Below are 22,155 nucleotides of genomic sequence, written 5' to 3' on the forward strand. Positions count from 1 at the left end.
ACAACGCCTCTACTTCCTCAGGCGCCTAAGGAAGTTCCAAGTCAGTCAGAAGATCCTTAGGAACTTCTACTCATGTACAATAGAGAGCATCCTGACCGGCAACATCACCTCCTGGTTTGGGAATAGCACTGCACAAGACCGTAGCAGACTACAAAGAGTGACACGTTCAGCCGAACGCACAATTGGAGGGGGGCTTCCCACCCTCCAGAACATTTACAACAAGCGGTGCAAGGGGAAGGCTAAGAGAATTATTAAGGACTCGAGCCACCCGAACAACTGCCTCTTTGAACTGCTGCGGTCAGGCAAGCGATACCGGAGTCTTAAGGCGAGCACAGAAAGACTCAGAAGAAGCTTCTATCCCCAGGCCATCAGGCTGCTAAACGAACAATAATCGCTAAACGAACAATAATCACTATGCAACAACCATCAAATGCACACAGCACACACACCCACACGCACACACTCACTCAAACAAACAACACACTGCAGCACCCACTCTCCACACTTTAGATCACACAAACACACTTACACTTTATATTTATTGATAAAGGATTTGCACTACAACTCGTACACCTACTGTGAATTGTACCTAAATTGCACCTCGTCCCATTTCTCCATTTCTGCCTTGCACTATATAGTATTGTATATTAGTACACTGCACAGTATTGTATATTGTATGGTAACTACGTCTATTCTGCATCGAACATTGTACATATGTCTAAACTGAACACTGTGACCTCATTTTTTTACTTCTAATTTTACTATGTTATTTTATTTCATACTTATCTTGTCTTGCACAGTCTCTGGAGCGCAACAGTAAGAAGCATTTTGTACAAAAGTATTCTGTACTTCTGTATGACAACTATTAAAGAAACTTGAAACTTGAAACTTGAAACTTCACGCCAGTCTCTGGGTGTATGAAGAGGTAAGAGCTGCTCAGTGCCTCTAAACATATCTTTGGTCTAGGGCAGGGGTCAGCAACCTTTTTGACATGGAGTGCCTGTTTGAAATATAGTTGTAACTAGTGTGCCTCAACAATATTCCATGCATCGTATTTTTTTCTCTCATAATCAGGTATTTTTAATAATAATTTTTACATTATTACATCATTATTGTTATTGTTATTATTAACAATATTATTATGATGGTTGTATCAACCCTAAATCTGAGTTGGGGGGGGGGGAATGCAATGCAGACAAACAGCTGCATACAGTGCGACCATTTCACTCACATTTGCCCATTCATTTTTGGACACATCACACACCATCGGTCTGTGTACTGTACGTGTGCTGTCATAGCTCCACCTACAGGCCTAATGGAGAACACCAGGATGTGAATGGAGGGTGAATGTGAGGTATATCGTGTAAATACGTTTTGATTGATCGCAAGACTACACTGTAAAAAAATAAATAATAATAAGTTACCAGAACTTAAAAATATTGAGTTTAGTTACTGTGCATTAAGGTTTTCAGTTTTCAATCCATAATAAGTTAACAGGAAAATAAGTACACAACCACATTATTTCAACCTAATAAAACTATGTTTATTGTCATTGTTTTAAGAACACAAGTTGACTTGGTAATACTCACATTTTGAGTAAAAAAATTGCTTTTAACATGTGCAATGTTCAATGAAATAGACAAATAAATAATACAATTTGTTGATTAATCCCACTGGTCACAATGGTGACCGTAATAATGTTTTTGTTATAAGGCTCTGCAAATGTTACTGAATGATGTAGCAATGTATTTCCAGCTAAATTGAAATAATAAACAAATAAAGGGTCTCAATTAAATATGTGGTAGTAAAAAGAACCTGTGGGAGGATTTCAACAAGATAAATGCGACAACAGTGCAAAATATTTCACTATAATATTTCAAAGCAAAAAAAAAATATATATATATATATATATATATATATATATATATATATATATATATATACATATATATATACATATATATATATTTTCTTTTGCTGCCCACTGTGCCTATGAAAATGCCCCTGCGTGCCTATGCAGGCACGCGTGCCTAGGGTTGCCTACCCCTGGGCCCTGTTTCTTGTACCTGGATAACTGAGTTAGCCGGATAACTTTAACTGGATAACTGAGTTAGCCGGACTTTCCGGTTCCCTGTACGTGGATTTTCCAAATCACCATGACAACAGATCCAAAAGTTTGAGCCTGGTCGAAAGCAGAGTTTAAGTTCAAGTTAGCCTGACCATCGCCACGCCCCCGCAAAGAAGTGACAGCCCGTTTCCTGAAACTATTCCCACAGTCTACGATCTGCATTATACCATTCTGAATTACGTTTTTGTGCTCCATTCTTCCAGAGGGGGCTTTTGAAATGTAAAATAGACCCAAAATGCTGATACTAAATTCACTTTGTCCTAAATAATGCACGTTATATATACCGTGGCGACGGTGGCGCTCGCTCGTGCGATGTACACATTATGTGGTTATTTTAATTGTAACTGGGATTAAGATGTCTGATGAGATGCGCTGTTTGACGGATTTGAGAAATTGAATGAGCCGTTGACGTCACATTAATGAATGAGGATAAAGAGATAAACTTCATTCAAAACAAAGGATATTCTAAACACGGGTCTCTCGTTCATTAATGTATAAACAATGAATTTATCCCATCTGGCACAGTGGTGCAGCGGTAGTGCTCAAGCCTGCCAACCCAGCGACCGGGGTTCAAAACCCGGTGTTTCCAATATGATTTTTTTGAATATAATATTAATGATTATACGCCAAAGTAGCCTGGTTTTAAGTTAAAATATTATAAATCTACATGCATTGAGGATGTCATTCTTTATATAGCTCTCAACGTGCACCAAATTGAATTATTCCTATATTGCAAAAAGAAGGAGACGACTAGGGTCTCGAACCCCGGTCGTCTGTGTGAAAGTCAAAAGAACAACCCGTTAGACCACATTGGAGATAAGTTAAAGATTGACTATACATCAATCAATGGGTAAGAGAGCCGTATCGTAATTCTGTATAACAGTTAACTAATTATTTTCGCTAGCAAGATCTCATTTGATTATTCAATCCAGCAGGCAAGTTTAAAGAAATATAATCTGATTGATTGAGGTAATGAGGGACTTAAAATTAGCCTATAGATAACGCATTTAACTTGTCGGCGAGGCGATTGAGCCGTATTGCAATCTGTCAATAAAGTCTTAAATCAATTAATCAATCAATGCCGTTAGAGAATCAGGATCTCTGCCATCGATACGTGCTGGCTTTTCACCTAAAGCGGCCGCGCGCATTTAGCCTGAGTCGCAAGTCTGGCTTGAGTTAACGAGACTGAATCCACCTTCGTGGAACAGGAAAATCCCGGCTTCAAACATCGGGTTAACTGAAGCTGGATAATGACATCTTGATCGACTTAGTTGAACCACGTACAAGAAACAGGGCCCTGGTCTAGGGGAACGTTATGATGGTTTAAATGTGTGGATAAGTTGCCGGGCAATGAACCGGGTTGTATATAATAAGTATCTATGTTGAACATGAGCAGTTGTGCACTTTTTGTGAGGCTATTTGGAAGTGGTGATGATCTTTTGTGTTTGACACATTGATTGATTGATTGAAAAGTTTATTAACAGATTGCAGAATGGGTACAGTACAGTACATCTCAATACATACAATTGTTAAGGGGATGCAGACCAGAGAAAGACTTTCGTCTTGTTTACACCAGGGTCCCCCATTTTCAATTCATCATAACATATATGACATACATGACATACAGATAGACAGTACTGCTACATCTATACATTTATGACATATCAGATTTGCAAATACAGTACTGTTTGTGATACAAAAGTGTCCAGAAAAGGAGTGTATATACATTTGGCGTAGAAACTGTACATTGGAGGAGGTTGGTGGGGTGGGGTTGGGTGGGTTGGGTGAGGGCTGTACATTGGAGGTGGGGGGGGGGGGGGGGGGTGGGGGGGGGGTTGGGTAGGGGACACACACACATTTTACACTGTACATTGGAATGTTGACAAAGCCTTACTTGGTAATTTACTGTACAACTAGGTTAGGACATTTGTAGGGGCCAGTTTCGAATTGCAGTCTCACGTAGGTGTTTTTTGAGAGTGTTTTTGAAGGTGGGTAGTGATTCACATTCCTTTACAGCTTTAGGCAGGGCGTTCCACATTGATGTGGCATAATTGCGAAACGTGTTTAGTCCCTTGTTTGAGCCGAATCTGGGTTTTACATGATTTGTGGAGCTCCCTCTGGTGTTGTGATCGTGGTATTCACTGACCTTTGGGAAGTATTTTGACATGTACATGGGTACCTTGGTCGCATAGTGTATCTTGTAGACCAGGCCCATTGCAAGTTGCTGTACTCTGTCGTCTACTCTAAGCCATCCTAGGTTGTCAAAGTGGGCAGGGGTGAGGTGGGTTCTAGGAGTCAGGTCAAGTAGTAGTCTGACTAGCTTGTTGTGTAGGCCTCAACTTGACACTGATATATTTTTCCATTGTAGCCTGTGAACTGAGGGCGCCATCTTGTGGCCAAGATAAAACAAGACATTAACAAGACAAGACATTAACCCTGTTTTGTATCTGGTTTGACAGGTAATGAGTAAATCTTATTAGTGGTATTTTAATGTATCTGTTTTAACAGGTGAATGAGTGACCCATATTGTTTATTTTGTATTGGGTCATTGTACTGTTTTATTCCATGTGTTATTTCAATGTGATTTAAAATGGAGTCTGTCTGGGTGTATGAAGAGGGCCATTAAAGAGCCTGAGATGCAGTGCTGTCTCCTGCCTGGTTACTGACACCACACAAGAACACAACGCAAGCATAATCTATCAGTTATATCTGCAGGTGTTTTGTATGGACATGATGTCAAGTCAATCAGGGCGGCGTGTATACCTTCCGCAACGGAATTCGGTTTCCGGGTTCCTCTGATTGGCCGCGACCACCACGTGACCCGCCCCCCTATCCAGCGCTGCCGCTGCTGCGGCAGCCAGAGCGAGCGGCCGCGAACTCGCTCGCTTCCTCAATTTATACGCATGGAAGTATTGACTTGAATGAATGAATGAATGAATGAATGAATGAATGAAAACTTTATTTAACAGATTGCAGAATGGGTACAATACAGTACGGCTCAATACACACAATTGTTAAGGGGATGCAGACCTGAGAAAGACGTTTGTCTTGTTTACATCAGGGTCCCCCATTTTCAATTCATATAGAATGACTACGCCGTAACAAATCATTAAAAAAATATACCGTTAACTGGAATATGTTGTGCCTTTACACATATGTTGGATTATGTAATTGGTTTGTCATGACAAACAAATAAAAAAAATCGCGATTTACCCGCTGGCTACAACAACACACAGTGACTGCATGTAGTCACTGTGTGTTGATGTTGTAGCCACCTCCTCAGAGGCAGGCGTACTAAGCTCCCCCTTAAGCTCCAGGAGAGAGGGGAGAGGCTGAAAACCCGCAGTTCTTGCCCGACAGATGGGAGCCGAATCCCCGGTTCCGATTTGTCTGATGAATACCCCCAAAACATGGAGGTCCCGAATGCATGGAAGTATTGATTGCGCCGTAACAAATCATTAAAAAAAGATACCGTTAACTGGAATATGTTGTGCCTTTACACATTTTTTTTTGATCCACTTTTTCTCCCATTTTCTATATTTTCTCCCATCCCAATTTCGTATCATCCAATTCAACCCTCCCCTGTCACGAACGCTGTTTCTTGCCTCCCACAAGCCGGCTGCAATGTGGACTAAGTCATACATAGCACAAGTCCCCTCCGGTACTTGAGGTAACAGCAGTCGCATCTTTTCACCTGCGCAGCTCGATCTCTCAGTGGCGAGGAGTAACGCGTGGGAGGCTCACGCTGCCCCCGACACTTCCTGATTCTACTGCGCAGGCGCACCAACCGACCTGTAGGAGTCGCTGTCCACAGCGCCCGATCCCCACCCATCAGTTTCCCACCCCCTAATACGGCCAATGTGTATTAGTATGAACGACCAGCTAAACTGAAAGCAATGTGGAGCGCTGGGCTCGAACAGGCGAGCCCAGCGTCTCCGCATTCGTGGCGAGCGCCTTGCCCACTACGCCACGTAGCCGCCCTGTTGTGCCTTTACACATATGTTGGATTATGTAATTGGTTTGTCATGACAAACAAATAAAATATCGCATCGCCGGCTGTCTCTGGCTTGCTCCAGCGGACACCAGAGCTCAGCCCGCGGCGAGAATGTGCTGCCGCGAGCGGCATCGCTGAGCTCTGGCTCTGACTACATGCAGTCACTGAGTGTTGTTGTAGCCAGCGGGTAAATCGCGATTTTTTTATTTGTTTGTCATGACAAACCAATTACATAATCCAACATATGTGTAAAGGCACAACATATTCCAGTTAACGGTATATTTTTTGAATGATTTGTTACGTCGTAGTCGTTCTATATGAATTGAAAATGGGGGACCCTGATGTAAACAAGACAAACGTCTTTCTCAGGTCTGCATCCCCTTAACAATTGTGTGTATTGAGCCGTACTGTATTGTACCCATTCTGCAATCTGTTAAATAAAGTTTTCATTCATTCATTCATTCATTCATTCATTCATTCATTCATTCATTCATTCATTCATTCATTCATTCATTCATTCATTCATTCATTCATTCAGTCAATACTTCCATGTGTATAAATTGAGGAAGCGAGCGAGTCCGCGGCCGCTCGCTCTGGCTGCCGCGGCAGCGCTGGATAGGGGGGTGGGTCACTTGGCGGTCGCGGCCAATCAGAGGAACCCGCCTTAGAATCACCAGAAAGGCTTTAGAAATAGTGAAATGCCATGTTGGCCTCAATATTTTCAAAACAAATCGTATGAAAATGTTATGAAATGAACAAGAATGTGATAAAACATGTAATAAAAACGGAGCTCAACGCATGCATTTTTTTAAGGATAGAAATCCGTTTGTTACCCTCATACCAAGATGGCGGCGGTCTCGTGACGTCAGAGTGTCTTCGAGAATGAGTGAATTTGTGTTTCACGTGTTGTCATGGAATAACCTCCACTGGCATGTGTGTGAGAGAGAAATTGTGCCATAATCATTCATTACCAGGATACTTCTCATTCTATAAACTACTCATTCTCACTCTCAGTTTAGCATGACCACTGTTTCCCCTGTAATGATCTGACGTCACTGAGCCGCGCCCCTTCCCTGAGATGCAGTCTGACGTGCTGCAGCTGCATACTATTCCCTCCAGGATCTCTGCCACGTCATACAGAGACGCTGATGCGAGGCGGAAACAAGCAGCAACACCCCCATGCTGTAAATTACCACCAATAATGTAACCCAAGACTAGTAATACAGCCTGCTTGTCATTCACTTCATTCAGAGGAATCAGCCAGCGATCGTAGTTTCTTCTCCTGTCATTACGTTGGTAAGTAGATTCATTATCTCGGCATGAAAAACCATTCGTTTTATTGATTGATTGATTGAAAACTTTATTAACAGATTGCAGAATGGGTACAATACAGTACGGGGATGCAGACCAGAGAAATACTTTCGTCTTGTTTACATCAGGGTCCCCCATTTTCAATTCATAATGACATTTATGACATACACAACATACAGATACAGATATATATCATGACATTTATGACATACAGTACTGTTACATTTGTGACATACAAGATATGCAAATATACAGTACTGTTAAACAGAGATCCTAACAGAAAATATATACATACGAGGGGTTCTATACGTTAACGCTATAGAAATGAATGAAGACTCAAATTGGACTTTTGATTGATTGATTGAAAACTTTATTAACAGATTGCAGAATGGGTACAATACAGTACAGCTCAATACACACAATTGTTAAGGGGATGCAGACCAGAGAACGACTTTCGTCTTGTTTACACCAGGGTCCCCCATTTTCAATTCATCAGCTAACGCCAACTTAGCTAACATTAGTTGTAACAGGCAGACGGCAGAAGAGTATCGGGGTCTATTTATGTTTTTCCTTAGCTAAGCTATGAAGCTCCTATAATATGTACTGTAGGGCTGCAGCGACATCACATTTTCACTGCCGATTCCGATTCCGACTGCTACATGTTCAGTTGATCTGCCTATAATACCGAGTACAGATGCGATTAATTACTTTTAATGAACAGTAAGTTGGACCGTCACTCTGAGGTCATTGGACCAAACATTATTTACACATAATAATGTTCTACATTAGAGAGAGCTAACGTCTATAAAATGCAGCAAATGCAGCAAAAAAAAACGTTGTTTTTATTTCTTTAAATTAAGCAACATGTTAAAAAAAAACCTCAGCACGGAACTAGGCAAAATCTGCATATGGCTCGCTGATAACAAACTATCATTACACATGGGCAAAACAGAGTCCATTCTCTTCGGTTCAAATAACAAACTCAGCAAGACCGACGGCTTCTCAGTTACAGTGGGTGACAATATTGTCACAAGGAAAGACGAAATTACCTACCTGGGTTCCATCCTAGAGGCAAATCTTTCCTGTGACAAAATGGCATCCAATGTAATAAAAAAAGTCAACCAACGAACTAGATTCTTGTACCGGATCTCCTCTCTGGTAAACAAGAATACCCTGAAGACTCTGGCAGGAGCACTCATTCAAGGGTACTATGACTATGCGTGCACCTCATGGTACCAAAGCACCTCAAAGGCGCTTAAAACAAAATTACAAACATCACAAAACAAACTGGTCAGACTACTACTTGACCTGAACCCCAGAACCCACCTCACCCCTGCCCACTTTGCCAACCTAGGATGGCTTAGAGTAGACGACAGAGTACAGCAACTTGCAATGGGCCTGGTCTACAACATACACTATACGACCGGGGTGCCCATGTACATGTCAAAATACTTCCCAAAGGTCAGTGAATACCACAACCACTACACCAGAGGAAGCTCAACAAATCATGTTAAACCCAGATTCGGCTCAAACAAGGGACTAAACACGTTTCGCAATTATGCCACAACAACAATGTGGAACGCCCTACCCAAAGCTGTAAAGGAATGTGAATCCCTGCCCACATTCAAAACCGCCCTTAAAGAGCACCTACGGGAGGCTGCAATTCGAAACTGGCCACCGTAAATGCCCAAAACCCCCACCACCTCCTAATAGACAGTCTCCTCCCCACCGCATGTATATATTCCCTCCCCGCCGTATGTATATTACCCTCCCACCCACCCACCCCCTCCTAATGTACAGTCCCCTCCCCATCATATGTATATACTCTGTCAGGATCTAGGGGTAACAGTACTGTATATTTGAATACCGCCTATGTCACAAATGTATCAGTACTAAATACCTATATGTCCCTATGCCATAAATGTCATGTATGTTATGTATGTCATAAATGTCTATATGAATTGAAAATGGGGGACCCTGATGGAAACAAGACAAACGTCTTTCTCAGGTCTGCATCCCCTTAACAATTGTATGTATTGAGCCGTACTGTATTGTACCCATTCTGCAATCTGTTAAATAAAGTTTTCATTCATTCATTCATTCATTCATTCATTCATTCATTCATTCAACTTATTTCCATGGTAAGTATTCATTATGTGTGAATCTGAGCTACTCTTCACCCCAAAGCCAGAAATCAGAGAGGACTTAAACTTGTGATGTCATCACCAGGTATAAAGTTGGGAGCTGCTCCACTGACGTTGAATGGGAGAAAGATTTTGTGGACCCGCAGTTTTACCTGATTTCTTCTTTTTGGATTTGGGAGAGTTGTTTGTGTTCACTAATATGTTTGGACTGTCTCAGTCTCATAACTTGTATGAATTCTTAAATTTGGCATAGTTCCCCTTTAATAGAATTAAAGGTACATTCCGCCACAAAGCAACATTAAACTCCTTCATCATATTGAGGCATAACTGATTCATTCTCTCCATGTGGCCAAAGTGATCTATGCTCAGAAATATTGGCAGTGGAAGAATGGATGCTAATTTGGTAGAACTATGTCATAATGACACGTAGCTCTACCCTCACTCAATTTTGAAGAACTACAACAATGGTGTTTCCTGATACCTTGATCAGCTTCCCACTCTTTCTTGTCAGATACTATAGTATGAAAAAGAGACTAGGACAGCACTCCAATTCCACTTTATTATACATTGCCACACATTTCAGGCAATACGCCCTTCCTCAGTGTGCACTTGTTGATATTCGGTTTAGGTTAAACTTTTAACTGAACAGGAAAGGAACCTGTATTGGATTGATGCTCCAAGGTGTTGTATACTGAACTGTGTGTGTGTTCGTTCCCCCAGCAGAGTGTGTGGAATGTTGCTGGACGAGACTCCCCTTTTTGAGCCCTCCCTGCTCCAGGAGCTGGACTGGAGCAGTAACTCTGTCTCCTTCTCTCCCCCCATCTCTCCCTCGGACCCGGGGCAAGGCCTGGTGCTCAGACCCCTCTGCACTGCAGACTTCAACAGAGGTGAGGCCACAGGCCTGCACTTGGACAAATTACTACTACATAATAATAATGTTTATTTCTAGCACTTAAAAAAAAACTAGTTGCAAGTTTGCAGTTGCTGTTTGCAAGTTGCCTCACACAAAATGTAAAAGAATTCTCCTGTAAGATAATACCAATTGATATTAGAGTTATACAGAGGAGAAGGTTGTTGACAGTAGTAGAGTAATACAGATGAGAAGGTTGCCGGTCAACAGTATTAGAGTAATACAGATGAGAAGGTTGTAGACACTCAGTATTAGAGTAATACAGATGAGAAGGTTGTAGACACTCAGTATTAGAGTAATACAGATGAGAAGGTTGTAGACACTCAGTATTAGAGTAATACAGATGAGAAGGTTGTAGACACTCAGTATTAGAGTAATACAGATGAGAAGGTTGTAGACACTCAGTATTAGAGTAATACAGATGAGAAGGTTGCCTGTCGACAGTAGAGTAATACAGATGAGAATGTTGACAGTATTGGAGTAATACAGATGAGAATGTTGCCCGTTGACAGTATTCGAGTAATACATTTGAGAATGTTGACATCTTTGGACAGTGTTGGAGGCTATGGGACTTGGAAAGAAATTTGTACATATGATAAAGTACTTTATGCCTCACCCTCAGCAATGATAATGACAGGCAAAATATGCTCAACACTCTTCTCTGTCTCTAGGTCTTCTAGACAGGGTTGTCCTCTGAGTCCCGGACTATTCACGCTCTCCCTCGAACCATTAGCCCATTTTATAAGACAAACAGACGAAATCGCCTCTATAACAATCAATAAACCACACAAAATTGCTCTTTATGCAGATGACTTACTAATTTTTATGAAAGACCCCTCCCAATCAACCACATTTACTTAGGATAATTGATGAATTCGGTAAACTATCAGGCTTCAAAATGTATTGGCCCAAATCAGCTTGTTTACCTCTTAATGAGTCGGCCAAAGCGGTGCAACTATCGGCTGACATCCCCATAGTTGAACACTTTAAATACTTAGGCATAGAGATTTTCCCCACACTAAATCAGAGAACTAAATATAACTTCACAGGCACATAATAAAATACACCAAGATCTAAATAGATGGCAGAGCCTTCCTAATTCATTACAGGCCCGTGCAGCATCCAGGATAAATTTGATTAGCTCAATGCTCCCCTTACCTCCTCCAATAGACGACTGGCGCAAGGTACAAACTATGATATCTACATTTATTTGGAATAACAAACGCCCAAGAATCAAAAGAACCACCACTCAATGTAGAAAACAGGGCTTGGCAATCCCAGATTTTAAGATGTACTTCTGGTCCTTCTCGCTGAGCTGGTTTGACCCCGCTCAAGCACTACACCCACACCCTTTTGTTAAGCTTATTAGGGACAGAACAACCTCAAGAGGGTTTGTCTCAGATTTGTATACACTTTTTTTTTAAACTTTGGCCATTCCCCTGGCTCTTTTATGTGTTTATCACATTTATACTGGTCAAGGATGACCGACAGAAACAGGCTGAAAGGGTTCAGATGGGGGGGAAGACACTCTGGGAAAGGCACGGCTGCAGTCGGGATTCGAACTCGCTAAGCCCCAGATCTGTGACGAGCACGGTTGTCCACGGCGCTGAAATAGCGCTCGCGGTACGTGGTGAGCTACTGGAGCTCCCTTGTATACACTCTTAATCAAATCAAGTTTGACTGGGATGATACTTGGACTAATGTTACATTAGCCTCCCGCAACCCTAATCACCAGCAAATACATTTGAATTATATCCATAGGACATATCTCACACCTAGGAAGCTGTATGCTATGGGATTTCTTTTGTGGTGTCTATTGTGGTGTCTGTAATAGTATAAGTTGATTTTTTATTTTATGTTCTGTTTATTATTTTTGTTATTGCTAATGTCATTGTGATTATTATTGTGGTGTTGTGAGGTCTTCTTATTGTTACTGTATTGTGTTTCTCTTGTTTTGTGTATAAAAATAAATACAAATATTTGATATAAAAAAAGAGAGAATGTTGACCATATTAGAGTAATACAGATGAGAATGTTGTTGACAGTATTAATAGAGTAATACAGATGAGAATGTTGCCCGTTGACAGTATTGGAGTAATACAGATGAGAATGTTGTTGACAGTATTGGAGTAATACAGATGAGAATGTTGTTGACAGTATTGGAGTAATACAGATGAGAATGTTGTTGACAGTATTGGAGTAATACAGATGAGAATGTTGTTGACAGTATTGGAGTAATACAGATGAGAATGTTGTTGACAGTATTGGAGTAATACAGATGAGAATGTTGTTGACAGTATTGGAGTAATACAGATGAGAATGTTGTTGACAGTATTGGAGTAATACAGATGAGAATGTTGACAGTATTGGAGTAATACAGATGAGAAGGTTGTTGACAGTATTGGAGTAATACAGATGAGAATGTTGTTGACAGTATTGGAGTAATACAGATGAGAATGTTGTTGACAGTATTATTGTAATACTACGAGGAGCTAGCCAGAATGAATAGCAGGTTCAGCCAAAGACCCCCCCCCCCCCCGACACACCACAAACCGCCTGGGCCGGTCCTTTATTTTTCATTTAATTTCAACCTTTATTTAAAATCGTAAGCTTCTGAGGTTTCCCTCATTTACAGAAACGACGATTGTACAAAATGTAAACAGTACATAATACAAACAATATTCACAGAAAATATATACCGGCAGCCATCAGGCTCTACAACAAGGGCTTGGAAGTCACAGGCAGGCTCTGCTGCCAGAACTATCACTGTCAGAACTCGGGACTTGAGAACTAGAGACTCACATCACCGTACTGAATATCTTGTATTTTGCACTAGAGACTCTCATCACTGGACTATTATCACTGGACTATCTTGTGTTTTGTACCTTTTTATATTATATTGTATTTGTATATTATATTGTATTTGTATTTATATTTTATAGTGTATGTATATAGATACTGGATTGTATAGGACTGTGAAGCTATGTATCCCCCACCCTGTATCCCCCCCCCATGCTGCTTTGACACCCTAATTTCCCCAAGGGGATTAATAAAGGTCAAAGGATCATCTTATCTTATACAGATGAGAAGGTTCCCCGTCGACAGTATTAGAGTAATACTAGGGATGCTCGATATTGGCTTTTTTACCTATACCGATATTGTCCAACTCTTAATTTCTGATACCGATATCAACCGATACCAACCGATATATGCAGGGTCCCCCCCCCCCCCCAAAAATGGAATAATTTCAGGTAATTAACATTACATATCTCTTGTTGTGGAATTAACACAACATTATGCATACTTTTGACAATAAATAAAATCAGAATTTGTTCTTACTTGCTTGCCTGGGTAAATAAAGGTTATAGAAATGTAAAGAAAAAAAAAATATATATATATATATTTTTTAAACCGATACCGATATTTTCCGATATCACATTTTAATGCCGATAATATCGGTAGGCCGATAATATCGGACATTGATGAGAATGTTGCCCTTTGACAGTATTAGAGTAATACAGATGAGAATGTTGTTGATAGTATTGGAGTAATACAGATGAGAATGTTGTTGACAGTATTGGAGTAATACAGATGAGAATGTTGTTGACAGTATTGGAGTAATACAGATGAGAATGTTGCCCTTTGACAGTATTAGAGTAATACAGATGAGAATGTTGTTGACAGTATTGGAGTAATACAGATGAGAATGTTGTTGACAGTATTGGAGTAATACAGATGAGAATGTTGCCCTTTGACAGTATTAGAGTAATACAGATGAGAATGTTTCCAGTTGACAGTATTGGAGTAATACAGATGAGAATGTTGTTGACAGTATTGGAGTAATACAGATGAGAATGTTGCCCTTTGACAGTATTAGAGTAATGCAGATGAGAATGTTTCCAGTTGACAGTATTGGAGTAATACAGATGAGAATGTTTCCAGTTGACAGTATTGGAGTAATACAGATGAGAATGTTGCCCTTTGACAGTTAGAGTAATACAGATGAGAATGTTGCCCTTTGACAGTATTAGAGTAATACAGATGAGAATGTTGCCCTTTGACAGTATTGGAGTAATGCAGATGAGAATGTTTCCAGTTGACAGTATTGGAGTAATACAGATGAGAATGTTTCCAGTTGACAGTATTGGAGTAATGCAGATGAGAATGTTGCCCTTTGACAGTATTAGAGTAATACAGATGAGAATGTTGCCCTTTGACAGTATTAGAGTAATACAGATGAGAATGTTGCCCTTTGACAGTATTGGACACCAGCCATCATATCTTCTGTTGTCTTGTTTTTGTCCCTCCAGGATTCTACAAGGTCTTATCCCAGCTGACCCTGGCAGGCGATGTCAAACCAGAACAGTTTATTAGTAAGTCATGCTCAAACCAGCTGCCTTTTATTTATATATATTTAATAAAAAAGAATAATAATTATAAATGTTTTTAAAGTCATGCATGCTATTTGATTGACACTTTAACTGGAAGTGCTTTATTCACCTTATTTTGTCCCGCCCACAACATTTTCAGTATGGGTGACTGGTGAAAATGTAACCCCTAACTGAGATAGTGTCATTAATATACGGTATGAATGTTTTATTTTTAGTGTTCAGTGTTAGTATTCTGTGTACATTTAAAAAAAAATAAACACTGACTTTGTCAAAACAGTGGCCTGATATAAACTGACGTCATATACATTTATCAGTGTAAATTGCATCTCTGCAGTTTATTGTCAAATCCAGTCAGAGATTAATTGAAAAAACAAAGAGTATGAAAAAGAAAAGATAGGGAATAGAGAGATGACTAGCTATGTTGTCTATCATCTGACAGAGAACTTTGAACACATGAAGAAGACAGGAGACTACTATGTTGTTGTGGTGGAAAACACCATCCTGGGACAGATCGTTGCCACGGCTACACTGATCACAGAGCACAAATTCATCCACTCCTGCGCTAAGGTAACTAATTTTACTAAATTAAACTGCATGTACTAATTTTATTTGTGTGAATACAGTGGCCTTACTCATATTCAACAAGGGGGATTGTTGGTAGGTACATTTAAATTTTGACTAACTTTTAAACCCTGTCTTTACGGGGCAGGGTCAAAACAGGTAAATTATTATTATTTTCTTTTTTTATACACAAGTCATATGTATATTCACAATTGACTTCATACAGTTGAACCTGTAAATGATTGCATAGTTAAATTTGGTTTCTGTTATTAATAATTCAATTAAATTCTGTTTAATAATAAATCCATTATATATTTTTTTATTTACTGTAAGTTACTATCTGCAACACACATAACGTTACTGTTGGTGTCGGTCAGTGTGGAGCTCTCTACCCATTCAAGTTGCTATGGCGGCCGCCACGGAAACTGAAACTTATTTTCAATGCCCAACCCTATAGCTCACAGAAAATTATTCTACAGACTGGCCTATCTCACAAAATGTAACATCACGGTGGGTCTCATGTCACTGAAACAAGTGAAAGAGAATGTTTGCTTAATTATATATATAGTCTATCATTTATTTTCCAGCAGCACAGTAGCCCATAATAGTCCACATCTGACGTGACAGTCCTCAGTCTTTTCATAATATCGCAAACATTGCTTGACATAACTTGCTGCAGTAACACAATTTTTACTTTTCAATAAATCTAAGTGTCCTGCAGATAGTTTTTATATGGGCAGAAAATACAATAGTGATCTACAGGGTGTGCCACTTACAATAGTGATCTACAGATCTGCAGGGTGTTCCGCTTACAATCGTGATCTAGAGGGTGTGCCGCTTGTTGTTCCAGTCATACCTGACTGACAGCAGTTTTTCTGTACATTTGGGGGCATTTTCCTCCCATGTGGCCCCTCTAACCTGTGGGGTCACATGGGGTTTATTCTTCAAAAGCATAACATTTCTTTTCACCGTTTTGCTGATGATGTCCAAATTTACCTTCCTTTAAAATGAAAATGTAACAACTCTTTGCAGCCTCTGCTTGCTTGCCTTAATGATCTGGATAGACCTACATTGTCTTGACAATAAGACCGAGGTTATTGTGTTTGGACATCCGGAATGTTTCAATGACTCTGCTTGTGCTCTGGGCCCCCTTGCTTTAAAAAAAACTTTCTTATATTAAAAGCCTTGGTGTCACTTTTGATAGTGGTGTCATTTAACAAATCGGCTCTGTAGTCAAAGGTGCCTTCTTTCAGTTAAGGCTCCTTGCCTAAATAAAGCTCTCTCCTAAATGTCTAGGCTTGACTAATGTAAATCTTTGTATGTGGGCTTAGACCGGTGCCTACAGCTAGTGCAGAATGCTGCTGCTCGCCTTTTGACCAGCACAAGAAAGTGTGACCATATTACACTGGTACTGGCCTCCCTGCACATACTTTTAAGATCCTGATGTTTGTATTTAAGATTTCAAACGGTGCGGCCCCTCAGTACCTAGTTGAACTGTTCCATATTCGCCAGCTAGAGCACTGAGGTAGTCAAATCTGTTGCTTCTGGATGTTCCAAATTCTAAAGGTGACGAGCCTTTCGGGGGGCTGCCCCAAAGCTGTGGAACAGTTTATCTTTACATATTAGATCTGCCCCAAACCTGGCGATCTTTAAATCTCGCACTGGCTTTTCATTCAGGCTGAGCCATGCTCCTTGTAAAGGAAATAATGAGGGGGGGGGGCTACTTGGGAGCAGCGCCGTGTTGCGCGAAGGCAAGTGTGAACAGGTGTGTTTTGAAGAGGTTGATGGTGTCGGAGACTCGGATGGAGGGGGAGAGGGAGTTCCACAGGCTAGGGGCAGCTACGGAGTAAGCTCCTCCCAGTGTGGAATCCCTGGTGCGGGCGGCGGATAGTGAGGCGGTCGGAGTTGGAGGAGCAGCGGCCTTGTGCTGGAGTGTAGGGGTGGAGTAGGTCGGTCTGGTAGGAAGGAGCCAACCCCTGCAGGGATTTGTAAGTGAGGAGGAGGATCTTGTAGGAGAGTCTGTAGTTGATGGGGAGCCAGTGGAGTTTTTGCAGGGTGGGGGTGATGTGCCACCAGGGTTTGGTGCACGTGAGGACCCTCGCAGCTGAATTTTGGACGTACTAGTCTGCAAGCGATCCAGAACCTTCTTGGAGGCACCAAGAAGGATTCCGTTACAGTAGTCGAGGCAGGAAGTGACGAAGGCATGTAGAAACTGTTGTAATTCCTACACTGTTCACCTGATTTGGATGTAAATACCTCCAAATAAAGTTGAAAGTCTGTACTTAAAGCACACCATGATTTGTTTAATTTCAAGTCCATTGTGGTGGTATACAGAGCCACAATTGTGAAAATGTTTATCCAAATATTTATGGGCATGACCTACAGGGTAATGGCGTTATGTTCTAACAAGGTGGGGGGGGGGGGTTCCATCTCTATCCCCCCTATTGCCTCTATTGGTTAGTTGGTGTCTAGTTGTCATTTGATTATGTTCTTCCATTCCCAGAGGGGCCGTGTGGAGGAGGTAGTGGTCAGTGATGTCTGCAGAGGGAAGCAGCTGGGCAAACTGTGAGTATCCTGACCTCTGGTTGACTGAAAGTTCTCAGGTGCAAGACCTCCAGTTCAGAGTAGGCATATCGCAGCCATATCCATATACAGTAGTAGACCTATCACAACTCCTTGAATACTGAAGGATGCTATTTCCAAGGAAAGACCATCTGTGATGCATCTTTGTGATGGTCTTCCCTTGGTTAAGAGGAGATGACATCCTTTATTATTCAAGGAGCTGTGATAAGGTGTCGTTTTTTTTCTTCTCATTTACTGCAATTCTGTCGATTCCTCACTCAGTCTAAACTCCGTTTCATGTCAGATTGCACCTGTTGGGGTTTAATTTTTGCCAAATAAAGGGACCACATAACCCCAAATTTAGCATCTTTACATTGGCTACCTCAGTTATTTTTATAACTGATTTTACTATTTAAATGTGGGCTATGCTGTCAGGAGAGTCCCTAATCCTCATTACTATCGTTTCCTGCTACTAATGACTAAAAGCCATTTGAGGAGTAGTTTTGCATTTTGTGATAGTGCCACCATGTCAACTGATTCAAAACGTCACCGGACAAGTTTGGTAAGAAACAGACAAAGGGTTCCTTCCTGTTTCTCATGCGGTTTTCCAAAATTCAGATGGATATGGTGGGTTATACAGGTTTAACCTAGCTGACCTGGCTGTGTATGGGATACAGAGCCTAGAAATGGTACTTTGATTTTTGTCAGCAAGTCCACGATAATGAGGTGACAACGTCATTCTACTCTACTCTACTGTCGTTCAGGGATATAATGGTATCTTTATTGCCCCTAAAACCCTACACCACACATTTCATTAAAATGATTTAGATTATCTTATTGTTAGCTTATTTATTTAGGAAACACTTTCCTATATGCTTCTTGCTCATGTCTTCTTCTCTCCGCTTCACTACAGGTTGGTTTCGACCCTCACTCTCCTCAGCAAGAAGTTGGATTGTTACAAAATCACACTGGAATGCGCTCCCAAAAACGTGGCTTTCTACCAGAAGTTTAGCTACTCCGCCTCAGAAGAGACCTACATGCAGTGTCGGTTTTTCGACTGAGGCAAAAAAGTTAATAAAAATACTTGAAACCCCTCTTTTTGGGGGGGGGGGGGGGGTCGGGTTTGACTCTATCGTCAACACTTTGGAGTGCTGTCCTAGGTTGAGTTTTGCCATTGGAATGAAGAGGGATGAGAAATTCCTCATGTGACATCAGGAATCTTCCTCTTAAACCTCTTGGATCAAATATGTACTCAAGTTGTCTTCTCAATACATCACCATCCTCCACCCCTTGGGTAACCAAGGCTACCTCACAAGGGCAGAGAACTGACATTGTCCAACCACAACCGTTTGAAGAAAATGTCAGATACACCTAGCCCTTGACGTCATACGGTACTTCAGAGCCACAATATTTAGTAATAATTTTTTGGGATGAATAACTATGTATCTAAGTTAGAAGGAAGAAATATAAGTGTTATATGATGGCAGTTAATGTAAATGGTAAATGGCTGCATTTATATAGCGCTTTTATCCAATGCGCTTTACAATTTGTTCCTCACATTTTACCCATTCACTCACACACCGACGGCGGAGGCAACCATGCAAGGTGCCAACCTGCTCATCGGGAGCAATTGGGGGTTAAGTGTCTTGCTCAAGGACACTTCGACATGCTTCCCGGGATGAGCGGGAATCAAACCGGGAACCTCCGGATTACCAGACGACTGCTCTACCTCCTGAGCCACTGTCGCCTCCTAATGTAATCTTTGCTATGTTGTGTGACCTGAGCATCTAAAGAGTGGTACTAATGATTAATGTGGTATTAAGAGATATTTCTGGAGGTTCAGCGTATGTGTCAATGGGATGCCTGCCTACCGTTGTTCAAAATAGTTTAAATAGGAGCCCTATTTTCCAAAACAACTGTTTGTTTTCCCAGTGCCTTGCTCACAGGGGACATTTTATGGGGCAACATTTTCTTGCAGTGATGAACCATACAGATTGGAGTTAGTGTCAACAGTCTCTGGTGAATGTTGGCTATGAAGTCTAGGTGTCCACATAATCGTTTCTTGCTATTTTCTTTTCAGAATCGTTGAACATTTGTAGTACTGCTAAATGCAGAATATATTAGCTGTATCCATTGCCTCAGCTTGGGTGAATTCTTTATATATATATATATATATATATAGATTTAGCTGTTAATTATCCTCTTGTTAGGAAGTACTTCAGGTTGATAATATCACTCAAGACTTTGATCTGTCTGGATGTAATTATTTTACTGGGAACTCGCCAAGAAGGTTATTACTCTGCCACACATGAAGAATTGCTGTTAAGACTGTTCTAGTGTAGTATCTCACATTTATTCTCAACAAGAAGCTTTTAATATTTTATAAAGTAGATTAGTTATTAAGAATAAATGGAAGGTTCGGAAAGTTTTATATCGGGAGCAATATCAGGAATTTTATAACAATCATGATAAGGGTTAAAAGGATTTGTTTAAGGGTACACAAAGAATTACATGTTTTCTATGTTAAATTAATTGTAGCTTATTTAAAAAATATAGTTAAGTTGGTCAATTATGCTGTTACTTATTTTATTATTTTTTTAATATATGAATAACGTTTCTGTACTTGCATGTAATTTTAACCACCTTGACTGTTAGTTTCATTATGCATTATGTGTTGAGTACTGACTTTTAATAATTTCTGTTTTGCAATAATAAAAAAAAAAATATATATAACGTTTGCTTGTCTGATCATTCTTGGCAGAAACAGCCATTTTCAGGGGTCCCATGCTTTAGGAGATAATTACGCCTATTGATCAAAAGGATATCAGGCTGCAGTAGTTCCGTCAATCTAGATCCAATCTCGAAAATGATTGTGGAGGGTTGTAGCCTATGAGTGTGGCTTTCCAATGATACCCCACATGGGGATCTAAATAAAAATAAAAAACTAAGATAAAAACAGCCGAATGAATTGCAGTCTGAGAAAACAAAGTACACAGTTTACCAAAATCACTCCTAATCACTCATTTCTGAATGGATCTTTATGAAATTTGGACATGTACTACATAAGGCTATGGATCTCGGGAATCTTCTTTAAGCCACTACCACCTTCTGGGAAATACTACTAACTACTACAGAGAAACTTGAGTAATACGTTTTTCTACAACTCAAGTTCAGACCTACTGTATGTTACTCTATTACGTTAGCACTAAAAGTGAATTTTCTTTCTGGAATCAGAAACTTCAGAATGTCATCTTTCAAAAGAGAGCAGGCTCATGCATGTGCTATAAGTATAAAGTATGTTGTTTTGGTTTTCAAAAAAAGTATGCAGTCCTCAAAAACGAAAACTAAAATGGTCAATTTTGGAGGCGCCTGTTAAGAGGTAGGTGTTCAAAGGGATGGTTCAGCATTTTACTTTAGAGGCTTATCCTAATGGATCACTTATCAAGACCCCTCAGGACACACTATTATATCCTAATAACCCAGGAAGACTCAGGACATTCGCAACGTTTTTGTACCTGTATCAGAGAAGTTCGTCCTTTCCTCCTGTAAGCATTAGTTAAGAATGCAAAGCTATGCTGCAATACAGTGCAAGGGGATTAATAAAGTATCTATCTATCTAAGGTATGCATTATGAAACTATTTATCTTACAATTGGATATGTCCTATAAACAGTGCCATTACATTATTTAATTATTACTAGAGCTTCTGAAAGTAATTGAAGTGGCTTGCATGCAATGGCGAAATTGTTCATAGACCTTTTACTGCAAGCAGTGCTGCAAATGCTTACATGTACAAGGTTCTCCAAACACCAGGTTAATGATCAAGACCATAGGATGCAAAAAGCATTGTGAACATTGTCCATGTACACAGATGGTGGTCTGAACCAGGACTGATACCACTGTCCTCCAAGTGTATCCCTCATTGCAGCACTCGCCTGAACTGGGAAGAATGAATGTTGGTGTACGGATGGTTTGGAATAGATATAATCATCAAATCAGGAATACTGTATGATAGATATTAAAATATACGCCGAGATCTTTTGGTGATTATGAGGCGGCTGGACAGGAATTTGAATCAGGAGTCAAGGGTGAAATTCAATCGATGGTTTATTTGCTGGAGCACACGAGAAGAATACAGTCCTGACCAGAGCTCTC

At 40.4% G+C, this 22,155-nt stretch overlaps 1 protein-coding gene across 2 annotated transcripts; it reads left to right on the forward strand.

Annotated features, from left to right (window-relative positions):
- Positions 1-7,271: 7,271 nt before the first annotated feature.
- gnpnat1 (glucosamine-phosphate N-acetyltransferase 1) lies at positions 7,272-19,117 on the forward strand. 2 transcript variants are annotated; one of them, XM_084337561.1, is made up of 6 exons: positions 7,272-7,418; positions 10,298-10,464; positions 14,798-14,860; positions 15,318-15,445; positions 17,943-18,004; positions 18,915-19,117. In XM_084337561.1, exons 2-6 carry the CDS (start codon positions 10,311-10,313, stop codon positions 19,060-19,062), a joined length of 555 nt encoding a protein of 184 aa, XP_084193687.1. In that variant the 5' UTR covers positions 7,272-7,418; positions 10,298-10,310; the 3' UTR covers positions 19,063-19,117. The 2 variants fall into 2 exon arrangements, with proteins under 2 accessions (XP_084193687.1, XP_084193688.1); XM_084337562.1 differs by having other exon boundaries at positions 10,301-10,464.
- The last annotated feature ends 3,038 nt before the right edge of the window (positions 19,118-22,155 follow it).

This window comes from Notolepis coatsorum (genome assembly GCF_963971535.1).
Source record: "Notolepis coatsorum genome assembly, chromosome: 20".
In the NCBI taxonomy this organism is placed as follows: Eukaryota; Metazoa; Chordata; class Actinopteri; order Aulopiformes; family Paralepididae; genus Notolepis; species Notolepis coatsorum.

What these genes read in the sequence shown, in the direction of transcription:
- gnpnat1 (XM_084337561.1), top strand. Translation starts at nt 10,311, where the DNA reads ATGTTGCTGGACGAGACTCCCCTTTTTGAGCCCTCCCTGCTCCAGGAG. An exon ending in CAAACCAGAACAGTTTATTA is followed by an intron (nt 14,861 to 15,317) that starts GTAAGTCATGCT and finishes ATCATCTGACAG; the next exon opens with AGAACTTTGAACACATGAAG. An exon ending in GGGAAGCAGCTGGGCAAACT is followed by an intron (nt 18,005 to 18,914) that starts GTGAGTATCCTG and finishes GCTTCACTACAG; the next exon opens with GTTGGTTTCGACCCTCACTC.